The sequence below is a fragment of the Trachurus trachurus genome (assembly GCF_905171665.1).
Source record: "Trachurus trachurus genome assembly, chromosome: 16".
Taxonomy (NCBI): Eukaryota; Metazoa; Chordata; class Actinopteri; order Carangiformes; family Carangidae; genus Trachurus; species Trachurus trachurus.
In genome coordinates, this window is record NC_139902.1 from 32848337 (window position 1) to 32865675 (window position 17339).

A 17339-nucleotide genomic window follows, 5' to 3' on the forward strand; every position below is an offset into this window, starting at 1 on the left:
ACTGTATAAGACAAAAATTGTTTAGTAAAGTAGATCCAAATAATGAATTTGTGTGGTTAGACGATGCTGAGAAGCTAAAGCATCTTTTTCATTTGAATATTTTTGCATTTTCTTTATTTCTTGAAAAGGCTTGGGCAATGAGAAGAAGAGCGATATATATAGTTGAGTACTGAAAGTAATCTGAAATTGTTTATTTATGTCACACCTGTGTGGCAGGTAACACCAACAGGAAGGACTGTCTAGTTTTGGTTTTTTGTATTTGTTATTGTGTCTTGTACTCTCATATGGGATGGAACACAGTGGTGGCATGACACCAAAATAAAACATTCATTCATTCATTCATTCATTCTGTAAGTGCAGGACCTCCTCCACTACCACAGGTCAGTTTACAAACGGGGAAACACCTGCAGCTGCACTCTGCTGCTGCTGTTAATGCTGCTGCAGCCAAACCCTCATGTAGCCAGAAACAGCTCCATGTCTTACATAACCATAAAACTCTACTGAGTCCAGCTGAGTCCGGCCCAACTCTGATTCACTGTCAGAGAAAAACCCAATAGATACATTAAAATTAAAAAAAAAAAACCCCGATCCGGTCCAACAGGAACAGGACCAGGTCCCATCAGACTCCAGAGTCCAGAGGCTGCAGCTGTTCAGGTTCGACTTCATCACTTTCACACTGGGTTTGAAACGTGGCACAGATCCTCCTTAAAGGGATAGTTCACCCAAAATTCAAATTTCACTCATTATCTCCTCCCCCTCATGTGGACTAAGGGCTGGGAGAAGTTTCAGAGTCCTCCGTGGCTTCTCTGAGTTACAGCGGGGCTCCGTGCAGCACTGCATGTCCATATGACGGTTGAGAACGGAGCTCACTTTTCTTCGTAACAAAAAGACACACCAAAAAACATCCAAATACCTCCATGCTGCTCGTCTGTAATGTCCCTCTTGTACAATTTTCATGTTGGGGCTTCAATACAAGAGGGACATTACAGACGAGCACTATGGAGGTATTTGGATGTTTTTTTGGTGTGTCTTTTTGGACGGAGAAAAGTGAGCTCCGTTCTCAACCGTCATATGGACATGCAGTGCTGCACGGAGCCCCGCTGTAACTCAGAGAAGCCATGGAAATTTGAATTTTGGGTGAACTATCCCTTTAAACACAACTCTGTCCAAGATGGACGCCTGCTCCTCTGTCCAGACAGACAGTGTGAATCCAGCTACAGTTTCCCATCTGATCGATGCAGCTGTCAGAACAGCTGCTTTTCTTTCCCCCCCCCAACAATATCTTTATTTATTTCCAGACATAGTAACACATCCATAACCACTGGGACCCATGTCCAGCAAACCACGACCAAGACAGAACAACAAAACAACAACACAAATAAATAAATATAAATAACTAAAGAAAGAAAGCAACTTAAAGGAATAGTTCACCAAAAAATGAAATTCATAAAACTACACAAAAACCATTAAATATTCCTCCACACTGCTCGTCCACTGCAATCCAAGTGTCCTGAAGGGAGATAGTCCAGAGTTTACTGGAAACGACCTCATTTAGGACATTTTTACAGCCTCAACAGTCCTGGATTGTGGACTATGTCCCTTCAGGACACTTGGATTGCAGTGGACGAGCAGTGTGGAGGAATATTAAATGGTTGTTGTGTAGTTTTATGGACGTTTTTGTGTCGGGCCCTATTACTCATATAAAGTTTTGGTTGGACTAGGAACCGGCCTCCCGGGTCTCCAGATGCACTTTGAGGAATAAGAAACTACTCCGGAGTATTCATCAGCATGAGGGGGAGTCACTAATCACTGGATTTCATTTTTTTGGTGAACTATTCCTTTAACTACACAATTAAATAATGAAACAAATACTACATAAGCAAATAGAAAGGGGGGAATAAGTACAAAACCAACCACACACAGCTCTGTGCACTACACTGAGTTAGATAGTGGTCATTCAGCACCAGACATAAACATTTCTCCCAAATAAAAACTGTAAATTAACTGCAGAAGGCGACTGATCATCCCCAGGTGTTTCCACCAAAGTCTTTATTCACAAGGAAATGTCTAAAGGGGCTCCAGATGTTGGTTGCTTACCCCTGATCGCATACGTGATATTTTCTAAGGGCAGAGTTGCTGTTCATTCTGAAATCCATTTACCTACAGTATCCTCGGCCTATCAACTCGGTCTCTTCCCAACCAACTGCAACAACAGGCCGACATCTAGATGAGATAATTGATGCTTCTTAAATACTCAATAGAAAGATTTTTGGCTCTAATTGTAATTGTATCAATCGATACACTGCCACACAATAGTTACATTTAACAACAACAACATGGGTCAACTTCAGGAAACCTCAAGGGTTTACCTACAGTTAACAAAATAAAAGCCACAGTTAACAAAATAAAAGCCCAGCTGAAATAAAATACAACAACCACATAAAATCTAGAAACTGACTGTAAACAGTGTGTAAATATGAGCTACACACTGCAAAAACTCAAAATCTTACCAGGAATATTTGTCTTATTTCTAGTCAAAACAAACCTCATTCTACTTAAAATAAGACTCATCACATTAAAAAGTAGCTTGTTTTTAGACACTTTTTACTTCTTTCAAGCAGATTTTCACTTGAAATAAGTAGAAAAATCTGACAGTGGAGCAACTTTTTCTTTCTTATTACAAACACAAAAAACTTGCTTTCACTGGCAGATTTTTCTACTTATTTCAAGTGAAAATTAGTTTGAAACAAGTGAAAATGATCTAAAAACAAGTTCATTTTAAGGTGATGAGTCTTATTCTAAGTGGAAAGAGATTAGTTTTGACTAGAAATGAGACATTTTGACAAGAAATAAGACAAATATTCTTCGAAAGATTTTGAGTTTTTGCAGTGTATAAACAGTATATGGTTTATTACTGACTGGCCGTTGCTCCTCCAGGTGTTTAGAGGGTCAGGGTCAGCTGATGTCACCGCTCTACGCTGCATTTGATTGGCTGAGCAAAAAGCCGTCGTAAAAACACAATAAATTAAATATTTCCTTTGGTTTGAGGGCCTACCTCGGTCCTGCCGGGGCCTCGTGGTCTCATCCAGCTGTTACAGGTGTTACAGGTGTTAGAGGTCAGGTGACCTCGCGTGCTGCTGCACCTGTAACAGGAGGAAACACAAGCTGATGTAAAAAACAAACAACCAGGTGAGACTGGTGTAAACTGTGTGAGGCGTCAGGACGTAACTTCAGGTGGAGTCCAGGTCCAGGACGTCCTCGGCTCAGCCAGCAGCTTCCTGTCCACACCTCCAAACACGTGCAATCTTTAATGCATCATAATCTTATCTATTCTTATTTATCTTTTTATTTTACTTAAAGCAGAAGTAAGTGGTCCGGTCGTTTTCGCTAATGCTGCGTTCCAGGCAGGCTTTTGAAATCGTAAATTACAGCTTCAAGTCACAACTTACGACTTTGTAGCGTTTCAGGCAACCCACTCGTGTTTTTCCGACCTGTTTTACCGGTGAAAGTCACTATAACGGCCACTCGTAACTTCCGACCGGTGAACTCGTACCAGATCGAACTGGTACCACTTCACGGTCGGAAAAATACGAGTTTCCTTGAACGCACCATAACAGTCCTCGTCGCTACGTCGCCACATTCACGGCGTTCCTTGGCTGCACACACAGCCCTGCATGCCGTTCTCTCTCCTCATTGGATAAAAACTGTAGGATACGATAAAAGTTTTCTCCTCGGCTCAGAGCAGAGCAGAGGGACTGACAGACCCGTGTTTCAGTCCAAACACTCTATGTAAGTGATTGCTGTCGGAAGATATAACTATTTAAGACTTATATTAACACAAATATATCACTCACTTCTGCTTTAGCAGAAGTGAGTGATATATTTGTGTTAATATAAGTCTTAAATAGTTACAGTATATCTTCCGACAGCAATCACTTCTATAGAGTGTTTGGACTGAAACACGGGTCTGTCAGTCACTCTGCTCTGCTCTGAGCCGAGGAGAAAACTTTTCTCGTATCCTACAGTTTTTATCCAATGAGGAGAGAGAACGGCATGCAGGGCTGTGTGTGCAGCCAAGGGATGTGCCTGAATGTGGTGACGTAGGGACGAGGACTGTTATGGTGCGTTCAAGGCAGCCCGTAACTCGTGTTATTCCGACCTGTGAAGTGGTACCAGTTAGATCTGGTACGAGTTCACCGGTCGGAAGTTACGAGTGGCCGTTATAGTGACTTTCACAGGTAAAACAGGTCAGAAAAACACGAGTGGGTTGCCTGGAACGCTACAAAGTCGTAAGTTGTGACTTGAAGCTGTAATTTACGATTTCAAAAGCCTGCCTGGAACGCAGCATTAGCCAAAACCACCGGATCGCTTACTTCTGCTTTAACAAAACTGCTGCTGTCTCTTCCTCAGAATTATTGTCTTTTTTTTTCTCAAATGTGTCTCCATTTTGTGTGTCTCCAAACAACAAGACAGGGAGAACGGCTTCTCGCTCCCATGTTAAACAAAGTGACAATAAATTGAGTTAAATTGAAGGAATTGAATTGAAACACACACCTGAGCACACACTGAGAATCAGAGCCGGCCCAGGGCATAAACAAACTAAGCACCTGCTCGGGGCCCTGTGACTATTGGGGCCCCCAAATGGCATGAAACTTTTTTTTAAATTGTAGTGCGTAACTTTTGTCAATCCTTAGAGAAACACTGCGTAATTACAAAAAACGTATTCAATTATTGTTGCATTTCAAGTTGTTGTTGCACTTTTCCGTTGCAGTTTATTTAAAACCAAAAATTTTAAAAAGCAGATGATGTGTTTACAGTAAATGCATTGTCTGTTTGTTTATTTTGTTACTATTAGGTGACATTCAGTATCCCAGTACTATATCAATATGAAGATTAAATGTAAATCAACCCCAGGCTGCTGCACTTTTAGCTGAATTTGGTGCCATTTCACCATGATGATTCGTAATGACGAGTAAAAAATGAAATAGTATTATTGGCAGTAATAGAGGGTACCAAAATAAAGATCTAGCTTAGGGCCCCATGGAGGCTTGGGCCGGCCCTGCTGAGAATAAAACCTGCAGTAACTTCTGTCACTGTTGTACTGACCAACAGCCTCGTTAGCGCTGCTGCCGCCCCCTGCTGGTCTCTGGACAAACACACACTTTCATTTACAACATATTAATTATGTTCGTTAAAGGTTTGGACGACTTTCTAATAAATAAAGTGTTTTAGTTTGGTGTCTGAAGTTGAAACAAAAACAACTACACTTCACTGAATTTATTGTATCAGTATTGATTTTCAATATTATAACAGCAAACGGCATCAATATGATCAGATGATTGTATTGATTGTTTGGTTTATAGATTCTGTCTAAACCAACAAACAGCCAATTAAACAAAAGATATGAATAATTTAAACTAAAAGCGAGTTTCTTCTGGTCAATACATTGATAAAGGTGTGAATGTACTTCACTGAACCACATCACCAGACTTATAATCAGGTTATGTGGCGCCGCCTTGTGGCAGACAGGGAGTACTGCAGGCTGCAGCTGGAAACATCTGGGCCCAGTTGTTCAAAAGTAATCTGATCAGATTCTGGATAATGGATTGATTGGATTAAACCAGTATAGTGATAAAGTAAATACAGTTTTTTTTTTTTTTTTTTTTTTTTTTTGAGTATATTTTTTCGGCTTTTTGCTTTTTATTTGATAGTGATGACAGTAGAGATAGACAGGAAATGGGGAGGCAGAGAGAGGGGGAATGACACGCAGGAAAGGCCTGCCCGACGCGGGATTCGAACCGGGGACGCCTGCGGCGAGGACTGTAGCCTCTACATGGGACGGCCGCTCCACCCACTGCGCCACGCACCGCCCCTAAAGTAAATACAGTTAACTTTTGAGTATTTCACAAATGAAGAACTTTTCCCCAACTACCAGATATTTACATGAAAACGGAAATTTGAAGTTTCGATTTTGAAGATTGAATTTGAAACACATGGAAAAATATCTTGTATTTGACTAATGTATTGAATATTTTTTTTTTTTTATATAAATTTAAAGGGATAGTTCACCCAAAATTGAAATTTGGGTGAACTGGGAAGAGGACAGACCCTGGTTCGTCCAAATTTGACGAACCGGGAAGAGGAGCTTCGAGAAGCTTCCGCTACTAAACAAGCTTGAAATATAGACTTATTTAATTTTTTTTCGGGACAATTTCGCATTTCGGGGCTTCAATACAAGACGGACATTACAGACGAGCAGCATGGAGGTATTTGGATGTTTTTTTGGTGTGTCTTTTTGTTACGAAGACAGTTGGTATCCATTTGAAACCGTTATATGGAAATTTCAAATTTGGGTGAACGATCCCTTTAACCTCATGCTGCTGTTCTACCTGTTGTTTACAGACCTGTCAGTCTTCAGTCTCATACAGTCACATTTAACAGGATCTGGATTCGGTCAAACATTACATGATCCTGGATGGGAAAAAACAAGGGATTTAAAGATCTGGGCTGAGACACTGATAGACGATGCTGAGCTCTGGTGGATTCCTGTCATGTAACTTTTAATAATTATTTTAAAAAAAACAAAAAAAAAACTGGATCAGTACAAAAACAAAAACATCTCATGCTGCTATGGAAACGTGGAAACGAGAAGTGATGGAGGAAGCAGATGGATCCTGAGTCACGGCGGTGAAAGATGAATATTATTAATGAGCGATGATTGTTCCTTTAAAACGTCCATGAGTCCTTTTAGTGCCGGCGTTGGGCCACGACTCCTTCTACTCCTCCTCCTCCTCCTCCTCCTCTTCCTCCCACGGTCTTCATGGCACACAGGTTCATACACTCCCTCTGCGTGGCGAAGCGGTTGGCGTTCCCGCCGCAGCCGCCGTACCTGAAGGGCAGACAGCGGCGGTGCTCGCTGCTGAAGAACCACATGATGCTGAAGGAGCTGCAGCTGCCGCGCTCACGAGGGAGCCAGCAAACATCTGGACCAGAGAGAGAGGGAGGGAGAGTGTGTGTTAGTGTGTGCAGAGCCGTTGTATAGGCAATATTTTTTTTCGTAGGATAGGTCTGGGAAAGTCCCGCCTTCTCTGCCTCTGATTGGCTGGATGAATTCTCCTCCGATTGACGTCATCTCACAACAGTACTGTAGTAAACTAAAATACACACAACTGAAGTTCCCAGTGTAATCAGACGCCATGGCGTAGCGGTTTGCATTTTCGCCTGCGGTGTGGTGAATCCGAGTTCGATCCCCGCTGGTTTCACATAACGAAAAATTTAGTTTTTAAATTTATATTCCAAGTTTACATTTTGAGTTTGAGAAAAGTGTAATTGTCCCATTGGTTAGGTTTAGGCAATGAAGAAAAGAGTTGGTTAAGTTTAGTAAAAAGACCAGGTAGAGGCTAGACAGGCCAGATAAGTAGAGAGAGTCCAGGTAGATCTAGGCACTTATCACACTTTGCCGACAGCCTGCGTTTCACAGCCGTTTCACAGCCAAAACAATCAACCAATAAGGCGAGAGTCCTTCTAGCCAATCAGAGGCGGGAACGGCGGGAATTTCCCGGACCTATCCTACGAAAAAAAATATTGCGTTGTATAGGGGAGAAAGGTGATGATAACTCTAGGGGCCCAGCGCCCAGTGGGGCCCATAAAAAACCCCAGTAGTCTAATCTTTGTATGACTGATTTATTCTGCATAAGACCCTGACTAGTACTCATAGTAATGCTGCATTAGCATCAAAACAAAGTAGGCTAAATAATAAATGATAATACGTAGTCTAAAAAAAAGTGGAAAAGTCAGGGGGTAGGGGCCCACTTTAGTATTCTTTCAGGGGGCCCAGAATTCCTAGCAACGGCCCTGTATGTGTGTGTTCAGTGTTGGACAGTAACGGAGTAAATTTACTTGAGTACTGTACCTAAGTACATATCCAGAGGATTTGTACTTTACTTGAGTATTAGATTTCTTTGGTACTTATTACTCTTACTTGAATACATTTCCAAGACAAATATTTGTACTTTTACTGGAGTTAATTAGTAGGAAGGCTGAAAAGTACTGGTTACTTTCAGGTCTTTGTCTAAAATCCTATTGGACACAAGCTGTGTTTGTCAGAGAAGGAAACCCTGACCCCTAAAAGCAGCACATTTCACACAGTTCATTCTCAGAAACAAGAGTTAAAAGCTGCTTACATTCATTTAGAAACTATTAGAGTCATTCATTGATGTGAAGAATAAGACATTTACTCTGACTCTGACTTTGACTTAAAGAACATTTAAAAGCATGTACTTTTGGATACTTAAGTACCTTTAAAAGCAAGTACTTTTTTACTCTTACTGGAGTAACATGTTGACTGTGCTACTTTTACTTGTAACGGAGTAAATTTTGACCAGAGATATTTGTACTCTCTGTCCATCTCTGTGTGTGTTAGTAAATGAGTGTGTGTGCAAGAGTGTGTGTACCTTTAGCAGCCAAACTGATCGGTTTCGTCATCTCAGGGATGTTTGAAACTGTTGGGAAACACACACACACACACACACACACACACACACACACACACACACACACACACACACACACACACACACACACACACACACACACACACACACACACACACACACACACACACACACACACACACACAGTTAGGCTTTGGTCTGTAAAATACAAGACAACCACTTCCATCTGTAGACGACTGTGCGTTACCATGGATACGGACCGAGCAGTGACACCAACACATGGTTGTGTAGCTACATCTGGCTCATAGATCCTTGTGTTTTTGTTTGTTTTTTTTTTTTACATAGTTTGGTTCATTTATTAAACCAAAATCTAAATTTCTATTCTTGTTATTTCTGTTTCATTCTGAATTGACTCTGAAGTTTCAAAGTAAAACTTCCTGTAACTGGAAAAAAAAAAAAAAAAGCAAACATGTTCCACTTTCTATATCGGCCATTTTCTATTCAAAATTTGAAAATAAATAAATAAATACAAATTCACTGCAAGACAGTCGACAAACTAAGCAGCGTGTTCTGGTATGAAAATATAAAGTTTAAAGGGATAGTTCACCCTAGAATGATATTTCGCTCATTATCTACTCACCCTCATGTTGACTAAGGGCTGGAAGAATTTCCAGAGTCCACCGTCCCTTCTCTGAGTTACAGGGGGTCTCGGCGTAGCAGTGCATTTCAATGCAACGGTTGCAAAGGGACACCAGAGCTCTTCGTAAAAAAACACACACAAAAAAACATCCAAATACCTCCATGATGCTCGTATGTAATGTCCGTCTTGTGCTGAAGCCCCAAATTGCGTAATTGTCCCGAAAAAAATTAAAGCAGAAGTGAGTGATCCGGTCGTTTTCGCTAATGCTGCGTTCCAGGCAAGCTTTTCGTAAATTACAGCTTCAAGTCACAACTTACGACTTTGTAGCGTTCCAGGCAACCCACTCGTGTTTTTCCGACCTGTTTTACCGGTGAAAGTCACTATAACGGCCACTCGTAACTTCCGACCGGTGAACTCGTACCAGATCGAACTGGTACACAGCAAAACCAGCAGAGTTGATTTTTCGGTGTCAATGTGTTGGGAGTATAAAGTGTTACTCATTGGAGTCAATTCAACACCATGTAGTGTCTTATCTGTTTATTGTAACACTCTGTCCAGTGTCTTGATGGTGATAGAGTTGGGTGTCAAATGTGTGAGTGTCATTTTCAGCAAATCAACTCTGGATAGGTGTTAAAAAATTGCACATGGGTCCCTGCCCTTGCGTTTCAGCCCAGGTAAACCCGTGCAAGGGGGGCGGCCCTTGTTCATTGTTCTCCCTTCGCGCCACACTCGAAAAAGGACAGAAGGTGGAGGTCGCATCGCCCGGTGTGCACCAAGACCCTTTGGTAAGTATTAATATATTATTTTAATGTGCCTCATCAAACTGTAAAGTGTCAGGGTAAATTCGGGATCTAAATAATCCACCAACTCAATCATATTTTTAATGGCATTCATGATAAATTTTAGCTTTGTTCAGCAGGGCTGCTTGTGAGCTAGCAAAGGGCAAACTTCTTTTGTGGTTTTGAAGTTTAACATTATTTCTTTAAACCATATTATCGAACACAACCGACGTAAAATTTAATTTGTAACTTTAAACAGTCGCTCGTCTAAACACGGCAGGAGACTGGTGAATTTTAACACTTATGTCCGGTATCTAGCACATTTCAATTTGTAGCTGTTAGCATTAACCGGCATTTTGATGCAGGTGCACCTCAGAGTTTAGTTTGTGAAGGAGACTGAGCATGTTGAGGATAGGTGTCAGAAGCTAAGCCAACATAGTATGTCTGTTATGGACAGCAGCTTTTTCTGTTGTATTGTAGCCTACTGTTATTGTCTTCCATTATGTGATAGTTAAATTGACTATTGTCTGTGGCCAACAGAGTATTGTATTGTAAAAAATTATTGCTGGCATACATTTAATTATGTGCATGTCCAAATATGACCTTGTCTCTAGGATGGGATACTGATGTCTGCACCTCCTCCCCCCAACCTCTCGATCACCATCGTGTTGTGAGATATCTTCAGGTATGTGTTTATCCTGTGGTGCCTTATGATAAAACAAAAATAACTTTTGTCTTGCTCAGTAAAAAGTTGCAGTCTGTAAAAGTAAAAACAAAAGGAATACCTTTACAAACAATCACTAACATAACATTCAATTGCCAACAGGAAGGAGCCAGTCTTTCAACCTTCCTACCTGGGAGGACTGATGGGATGGGAGCGCAAACCAGACAATCCTTCCCCCTTGCTCTTGGACAGCAAAAAAAAAAAAAACAAGATCCAAAGGTGTGTAGTGTGTAGAGAAAATGTTTTACGAGTGCAAAGTGCCCGTGGTGGAACATGAAACTATGGCTTGATATCTTCGATTTTAGTAATGGTTATTTCTGTCACAGGTTCTTCATCGTCCTGGATCAAAAGGAGATCCCCTGCAAAGGCCAGACCGCCGTGGCAGCCTTTGAAGAGTTATTCAAGGCTCATTATGTCTTTGGGCTCATCTACGACGACATGCTCCACAGCTTTTATTGTGTTGAAAAATGTTGACTATTTGAGTCACTGGTCCTGTTTTGTTTGTCAAATTGTTAATGTATTTTTTAAAATAAAAATAACTAAAGTCAAATGCCTTCATTTTCATTGTACTAGTTATTATCAACACCTGCAAGAGTCATCGACTAACCCCTGCTTGAGAGTTAAGTTAAGTTAATTTAATTTAAGTTAAGTTAAATTAAGTGACACTGCATTGGTGTTGAGAAACACCTGGTGGGTGTAAAGCAAGTATCCATAAGTGTTAAATCCCAACTCCCCACATAGTCAATACTTAACTCCAAACATGGTGTAAAAATGCCAACTCTCTTACTAAGTGTTAAATTAACACTTTCTGGTGTGGATCGTATAGGACACCAGGAATAGTGTTAGAATTAACTCCCATAGAGTTAATTTGACTCTGCTGATTTTGCTGTGTACCACTTCACGGTCGGAAAAATACGAGTTTCCTTGAACGCACCATAACAGTCCTCGTCGCTACGTCACCACATTCACGGCGTTCCTTGGCTGCACACACAGCCCTGCATGCCGTTCTCTCTCCTCATTGGATAAAAACTGTAGGATACGATAAATGTTTTCTCTTCGGCTCAGAGCAGAGCAGAGTGACTGACAGACCCGTGTTTCAGTCCAAACACTCTATGTAAGTGATTGCTGTCGGAAGATATAACTATTGGACTTATATTAACACAAATATATCACTCACTTCTGCTTTAAATAAGTCTATATTTTAAGCTTGTTTGTAGCGGAAGCTTCTCGAAGCTCCTCTTCCTGGTCCGTCCAAATCTCGCGTGATTCGCAATAACCGCACTGACGCCGGCGCAAATCACGCGATATTTGGACGGACCAGGAAGAGGAGCTTCGAGAAGCTTCCGCTACAAACAAGCTTAAAATATAGACTTATTTAATTTTTTTCGGGACAATTACGCAATTTGGGGCTTCAGCACAAGACGGACATTACATACGAGCATCATGGAGGTATTTGGATGTTTTTTTGTGTGTGTTTTTTTACGAAGAGCTCTGGTGTCCCTTTGCAACCGTTGCATTGAAATGCACTGCTACGCTAAGACCCCCTGTAACTCAGAGAAGGGACGGTGGACTCTGGAAATTCTTCCAGCCCTTAGTCAACATGAGGGTGAGTAGATAATGAGCGAAATATCATTCTAGGGTGAACTATCCCTTTAACTCGTTAAAAATCTCTCTCACTAAATCCTTTTGGGAGGTGACGATAATCTGGACTTCAATAGAAAATATTATTAGACATGAATTTATTCAGTCTACATTTATTCTATTGTTGTTTGTATAGTGCATTATGAACCATTCTGTGTGTGTGTGTGTGTGTGTGTGTGTGTGTGTGTGTGTGTGTGTGTGTGTGTGTGTGTGTGTGTGTGTGTGTTACCATTGACGTAGGTCACTGGACTCTGACTGAGGTCTCTGGTCTCCTCCTCCTCCATCAGCGGTGGCTCGTCAGCCATCCACCCGTCAGGCTGGGCCGACCCCTGACTGCACACAGAGGTCACAACTAAGTCATCTGAGTTTAGTTTATTTATGTTGTATCATTCATTAAAATAATGAAAAATAAAAACAGTTTACTTCATGAACGGGGGCAGAAAGAAGCAAACTTATATTGTCTACCCCAGTGATCCTCACTATTTTTTTCACAAGAGCCACATTGGCAGTGCAAAATCAAGGGGAGAGCCACTTTTGCGACAACATACTAAGTCACTTTTGCAAATGTGCATTTCTACATATAAATTGGACATCCCACCAAAAAAGAAACAACACAGCCAGTACATTTTCATTTAAGACCATATTTACCTTAATACTGGGATGAGGGGAAGCTGGGCATGCATGTCCTTGACTTTCAATCACAGTGAGGGTTTGTTGCATATTAAACACAGACGGTTCATGCCGAACAAATAAAAATTCATCTGCCCACTTGTCTTGAAATTTTCTGTGCTCATCTTGTGCTACCTATTTTTTCGTTTCTTACTGGGTAGCCTACACCGTTTGCCTTCATCCCCTCTCTGGTGTCTTCGTGCTGATTTTTGTTTGCTGCTTCCTCAGACTCTCACCCACTCCACTATTCGTTACAACACTGTGTGTCTGTCCGTCTGGTTTTTGAGCTGGTTTCTCTCCTTTTTCTTGTTAAAAACGGTCCATCACGCTGGCTAGCGGAGCTAACGTAGCCTGCCTGCAAACGTGCGCTACGGTCAAGTGTTTTAAACAATGCCACATGGCCTGCGGGCTGCGTTGCCAGGTTTGACAATTATAATTATATTAATGCCCCCTTTAGGGATGACCTTTAGGCCAATATTAGAACGTCTCTGATTAGGCTAAGGCTTGAATACTTCCTTTCACCTTCATTATTTGGGTGAAGGGAGAAGTATAATTCGGATGTTTGCGTTTTTGTAGTGCAGTGTTGTATGTTTATGTAGCACATTTGAAAAAATGTATTGGCTGTGTTACCACATAGGAAGCTACCAAGCGAGCCACCAATTGACCCTTCGCGTAAGCCCCGCCCCCTTGGTTACTGTTGCTAAGCCGGGCAAGCTTTCACTCCCAGCCATGCTCCTGGCAATATTTGGTATCGATTTCAAAGGAAATATCAGAACATTTCTGGATAAACTGTTCTGAGATAATAGAGAGAAGAAGTCACAAAGATCATTCATAGTTTTCAGTGACGTGTGACTCGCGCAGGAGGATAAAACATCTGTTCAACGACACGACTGGACAATGTACAGAGCAGCAGTAAGGGCTGGTCATTTTACCGTCTATCAACCCACGAAGACTTAGGTCATCTCACTGGTCATGAAACGTTGTCAAACTGCAAGTTTTTGGGCGATTGTGAACCACATACAGCTTTCGCTGCTGTTTTTTTTCTCCCACCGCTGTATCAGTCAGTGAAAGCAGTCCCTGCCTGGAGGATCCCTCGCCTAAAAGCCCAGGTAAAAGCCCTAAAAGTACAGCTGTCATTTCGGAGGTGAACATATGGTTATCCCCATATTTACACTTGCTCAAGTCGAAAAAAAAGTCAGCTCGTATCTGAACATCTCTATATTGCTGCTGCCGCCGCCGCCACCGCCGTAGTAGCAGCAGCAACAACAACATCCTTCTCTACAAACAAATGTTTTTCGTCCTAGTCTCAAAATGTGTCCACAAAAGCAAACGTAATGACTCACTGCCGAAAGCTTGCCAGGCCTATAGTTACGGTTGCTAACGTAGGATTGGACAATAGCCGCTTGTGGGAGGAGTTGGCGAAGGGTCAATTATAGCTTGACGAGCCGTATGTGGCTCGATGCTGAAACTTTGGTTCATTCATGGAGACTCACCCCGGACTGAGTAAGTCGCTGTCGCCTCGGCCGGGGAGTCGACTGCAGGTCTGCCTCAGAGAGGGAGGGGGGTACCTGTTGATCCCCTCTGAAACAAACAGGACAGATGTGTCAGTGCAGCGTCACAGCAGAGTCCAGATGTTGCCGATGTGCCGGGTTGTGGCCTCACTGTGGACGGCGTTGAGGAAGACCCTGAAGAAGCGCTGGACGTAGCCCTGCTCGTCCGCCTTCAGCCGGTCCACGTGGATCAGGTGCTGCTGGACCGGAGCGCTGGCCAGCTGCTCCGCCTGCGTGCGGCTGTAGCGGTCGCCCACCGTCACCACGAACAGCGCCACGCCCTCGCACTGGGCCTTCTGGGAGACGCGCTGCAGCAGGGCGCGGTCGGCCGAGGACGTCTCGGTGCCCACCACGGCCAGCAGCACCTTCTTCCTGCGGGCCGGGCCTCGCAGCACCTCCCTCAGGGTGTACTGCAGCGTGTGGCCCAGCGCCGAGGAGCCGCCCCGCTGCTGCATCCTCTGGACCAGGTGGCTCCGCATCGAGTCCCGGTTCTGGTACGTGGCGAATCCGAACTCCAGCTGGGGGGTCTGGGCGCCGCTCTGCTGGACCACGGCCACCCGGGCCTGGGTGGAGGCCTGTCGAGGCTGCTGGCTCACCACCAGCTGCTCCACCACTGAACCCAGGAGCTGCTGAGCACCGGCGAACTCGTCAGCCTGCATCTCCCTGGAGCCGTCCAGCAGCACGGCCAGGTCCACGTCCACCTGCTGGGGCTGCAGCTCGTGGCTGAAGGAGCATCGGTCCGGGTGTGTGCAGGGGTCTGAGCACCGGAGTCAAACATCAGTAAACTAAATAGTGCATATCTGAGGCATTTAGGGCAGTGGTCCTCAAAGTGTGGTCTGGGGACCCCCGGGGGGATGGTTTTTCTATAATTTTAAAAACATTTTTCTTGAAATTTGACCACTTTTTTTTTTTTTTTCAAAATTAGACCACTTTTCTTTCTCCAAAATTTTACCACCTTTTTTTTTTTTTTTTTTTCAAAATTTAACCGTTTTTTTTTTTTTTTTTTTTTTTTTTTAATTTGACCACTTTTTCTTTTTCGAAATTTTATCACTTTTTTGTAGAATTTAAAAAACTTTTTTCTTGAAATTTGACCACTTCTTTTTTTTTTCAAAATTTTACCCCTTTTTTTTTTCAAAATGTGACCACCTTTTTCTTTTTTTTCTTTTTTTAGAAATTTTAAAAACGTTTTTCTTGAAATTTCACCACTTTTTTTTTTTTTTTTTCAAAATTTGACCACCTTTTTTTTGGGGGGGGGGGGGGGATTTCATCACTTTTTTGTGGAATTTTAAAAACTTTTTTTTTTTTTTTTTTTTCTATTAAAATCACATTTTGTTCCTGAATCCACCAAACTGTTGGAATCAGATTAATCTTAATGTTTTGGATTCGGATTTATATTGTATTGATGGATTGTTTGTAATCAGGGCGTCACTGGAAAAGAGAGCTTGTTCTCAATTGGCCCTCAATGAATAAATAAAGGTAAAAGAAAAGAAAGGGCCTACTTTAAGGTTTTGAACAATGGAGACAACGTACCGTGACAGATGGCACAGTTCTTCACACTCCTCAAGTCAGCAGCCATGTCCCTCCCCAGCACTGTGACGACGTAGTGTTTTGTGTCATCAACCTGAGATGAAACAGAGGCTGTCATCATTCAGAGTGGATAAACCCAGAGGAAACATTAAAAAGACAGGGAGCTCAGTGTCTGGCACTGAGAGAAGAACTCCAGTCGTTAAGCACAAGAATCATTTTTTTTATCCTCTGGAAGACAAACTGCTGAAGGTCTGGGATGTCTCCAAACATCATCAAACTAAACAAAAAGATGTTTTTTTTCCCTGATCTCTCTTGTCTGGTTCAACAACTTCTTCAATTGATCATCAGTAGCTCAGAGAGTTCTTCAGGCTCTCATCCTGCTGGGCTGAAGTCCAAGAGCACTCTGCCTGATCCAAATCACAGCCAGGGGATGAAATTAAGAATATATTTTAAAGGCAACTTTGGCATCCCTAGTCTAAAAAATGGGTGCACTCTTAAAAACGTTTGGGGATCACCAATTTAAAAAAAAATAAAGCTTTAAAGGGATAGTTCAACATTTTTGAAAATTGGCCCATCGCTTTGATCCCCCTAGTAATAGCAGTAGGTTCGTTACCTTTAATTGTTGGTCCAAGCTGCTTTTAGATCGGGGGAGAAGAATACCGAGCGGCGCAGCTACACTACGGAGGCTAATGGAATTTCTTGGTTTTGCTCATCAAACTCAGCAAATACACAACCAAAAAACTCAAAAACGCTGTGGTGGACAAGTTGTGACCTGCACATTCACCACGCTATGAGATAATAGCGGAAAGTTGCGAGATGGAGTTGTTTTAGAGGCAAAGTCGGACTTTACACTCTAGACGGCTGCTCGGCGGAGTGATTTCAAAAGCGCCTGTTTACTGCAGATACGTCCGTATACTATGGCACTGGCTGAGGTGCGCACACTGTGTCCCTCCGACCAGTGGTTCACTGAAGAAAGTAGTTCCGAGTATTTGCTTCACTTCTCTTAACTTTCCGCTATTATCTCATAGCGTGGTAAATGTGCAGGTCACAACTTGTCCACCACAGTGTTTTTGAGTTTTTTAGTTGTGTATTTGCTGAGTTTGATGAGCAAAACCAAGAAATTCCATTAGCCTCCGTAGTGTAGCTGCGCCGCTCGGTATTCTTCTCCCCCGATCTAAAAGCAGCTTGGACCAACAATTAAAGGTAACGAACCTACTGCTATTACTAGGGGGATCATGGCGATGGGCCAATTTTCAAAAATGTTGAACTATCCCTTTAAGTTATTCTTTATAGATGAAAATCCTAAACAAATGGAAGGCATACTAATAACATTGAGAATAAAGATACATTCTTAGT

The 17339-nt window shown here is 42.3% G+C and overlaps 1 protein-coding gene across 1 annotated transcript in view; it reads right to left on the minus strand.

The window, feature by feature from the left end:
• Positions 1–6747: 6747 nt before the first annotated feature.
• LOC310999816 (collagen alpha-6(VI) chain-like) overlaps positions 6748–17339 on the minus strand; it is a gene marked incomplete at both ends in the record, with an annotated part of 35217 nt that continues 24625 nt past the window's right edge. Inside the window, 6 exons of the mRNA XM_083990382.1 lie at positions 6748–6983; positions 8454–8501; positions 12467–12570; positions 14400–14487; positions 14569–15213; positions 15987–16077. Of these exons, the coding sequence (XP_083846508.1) occupies positions 6748–6983; positions 8454–8501; positions 12467–12570; positions 14400–14487; positions 14569–15213; positions 15987–16077 (1212 nt within the window). The remainder of the gene's footprint in view (positions 6984–8453; positions 8502–12466; positions 12571–14399; positions 14488–14568; positions 15214–15986; positions 16078–17339) is intronic.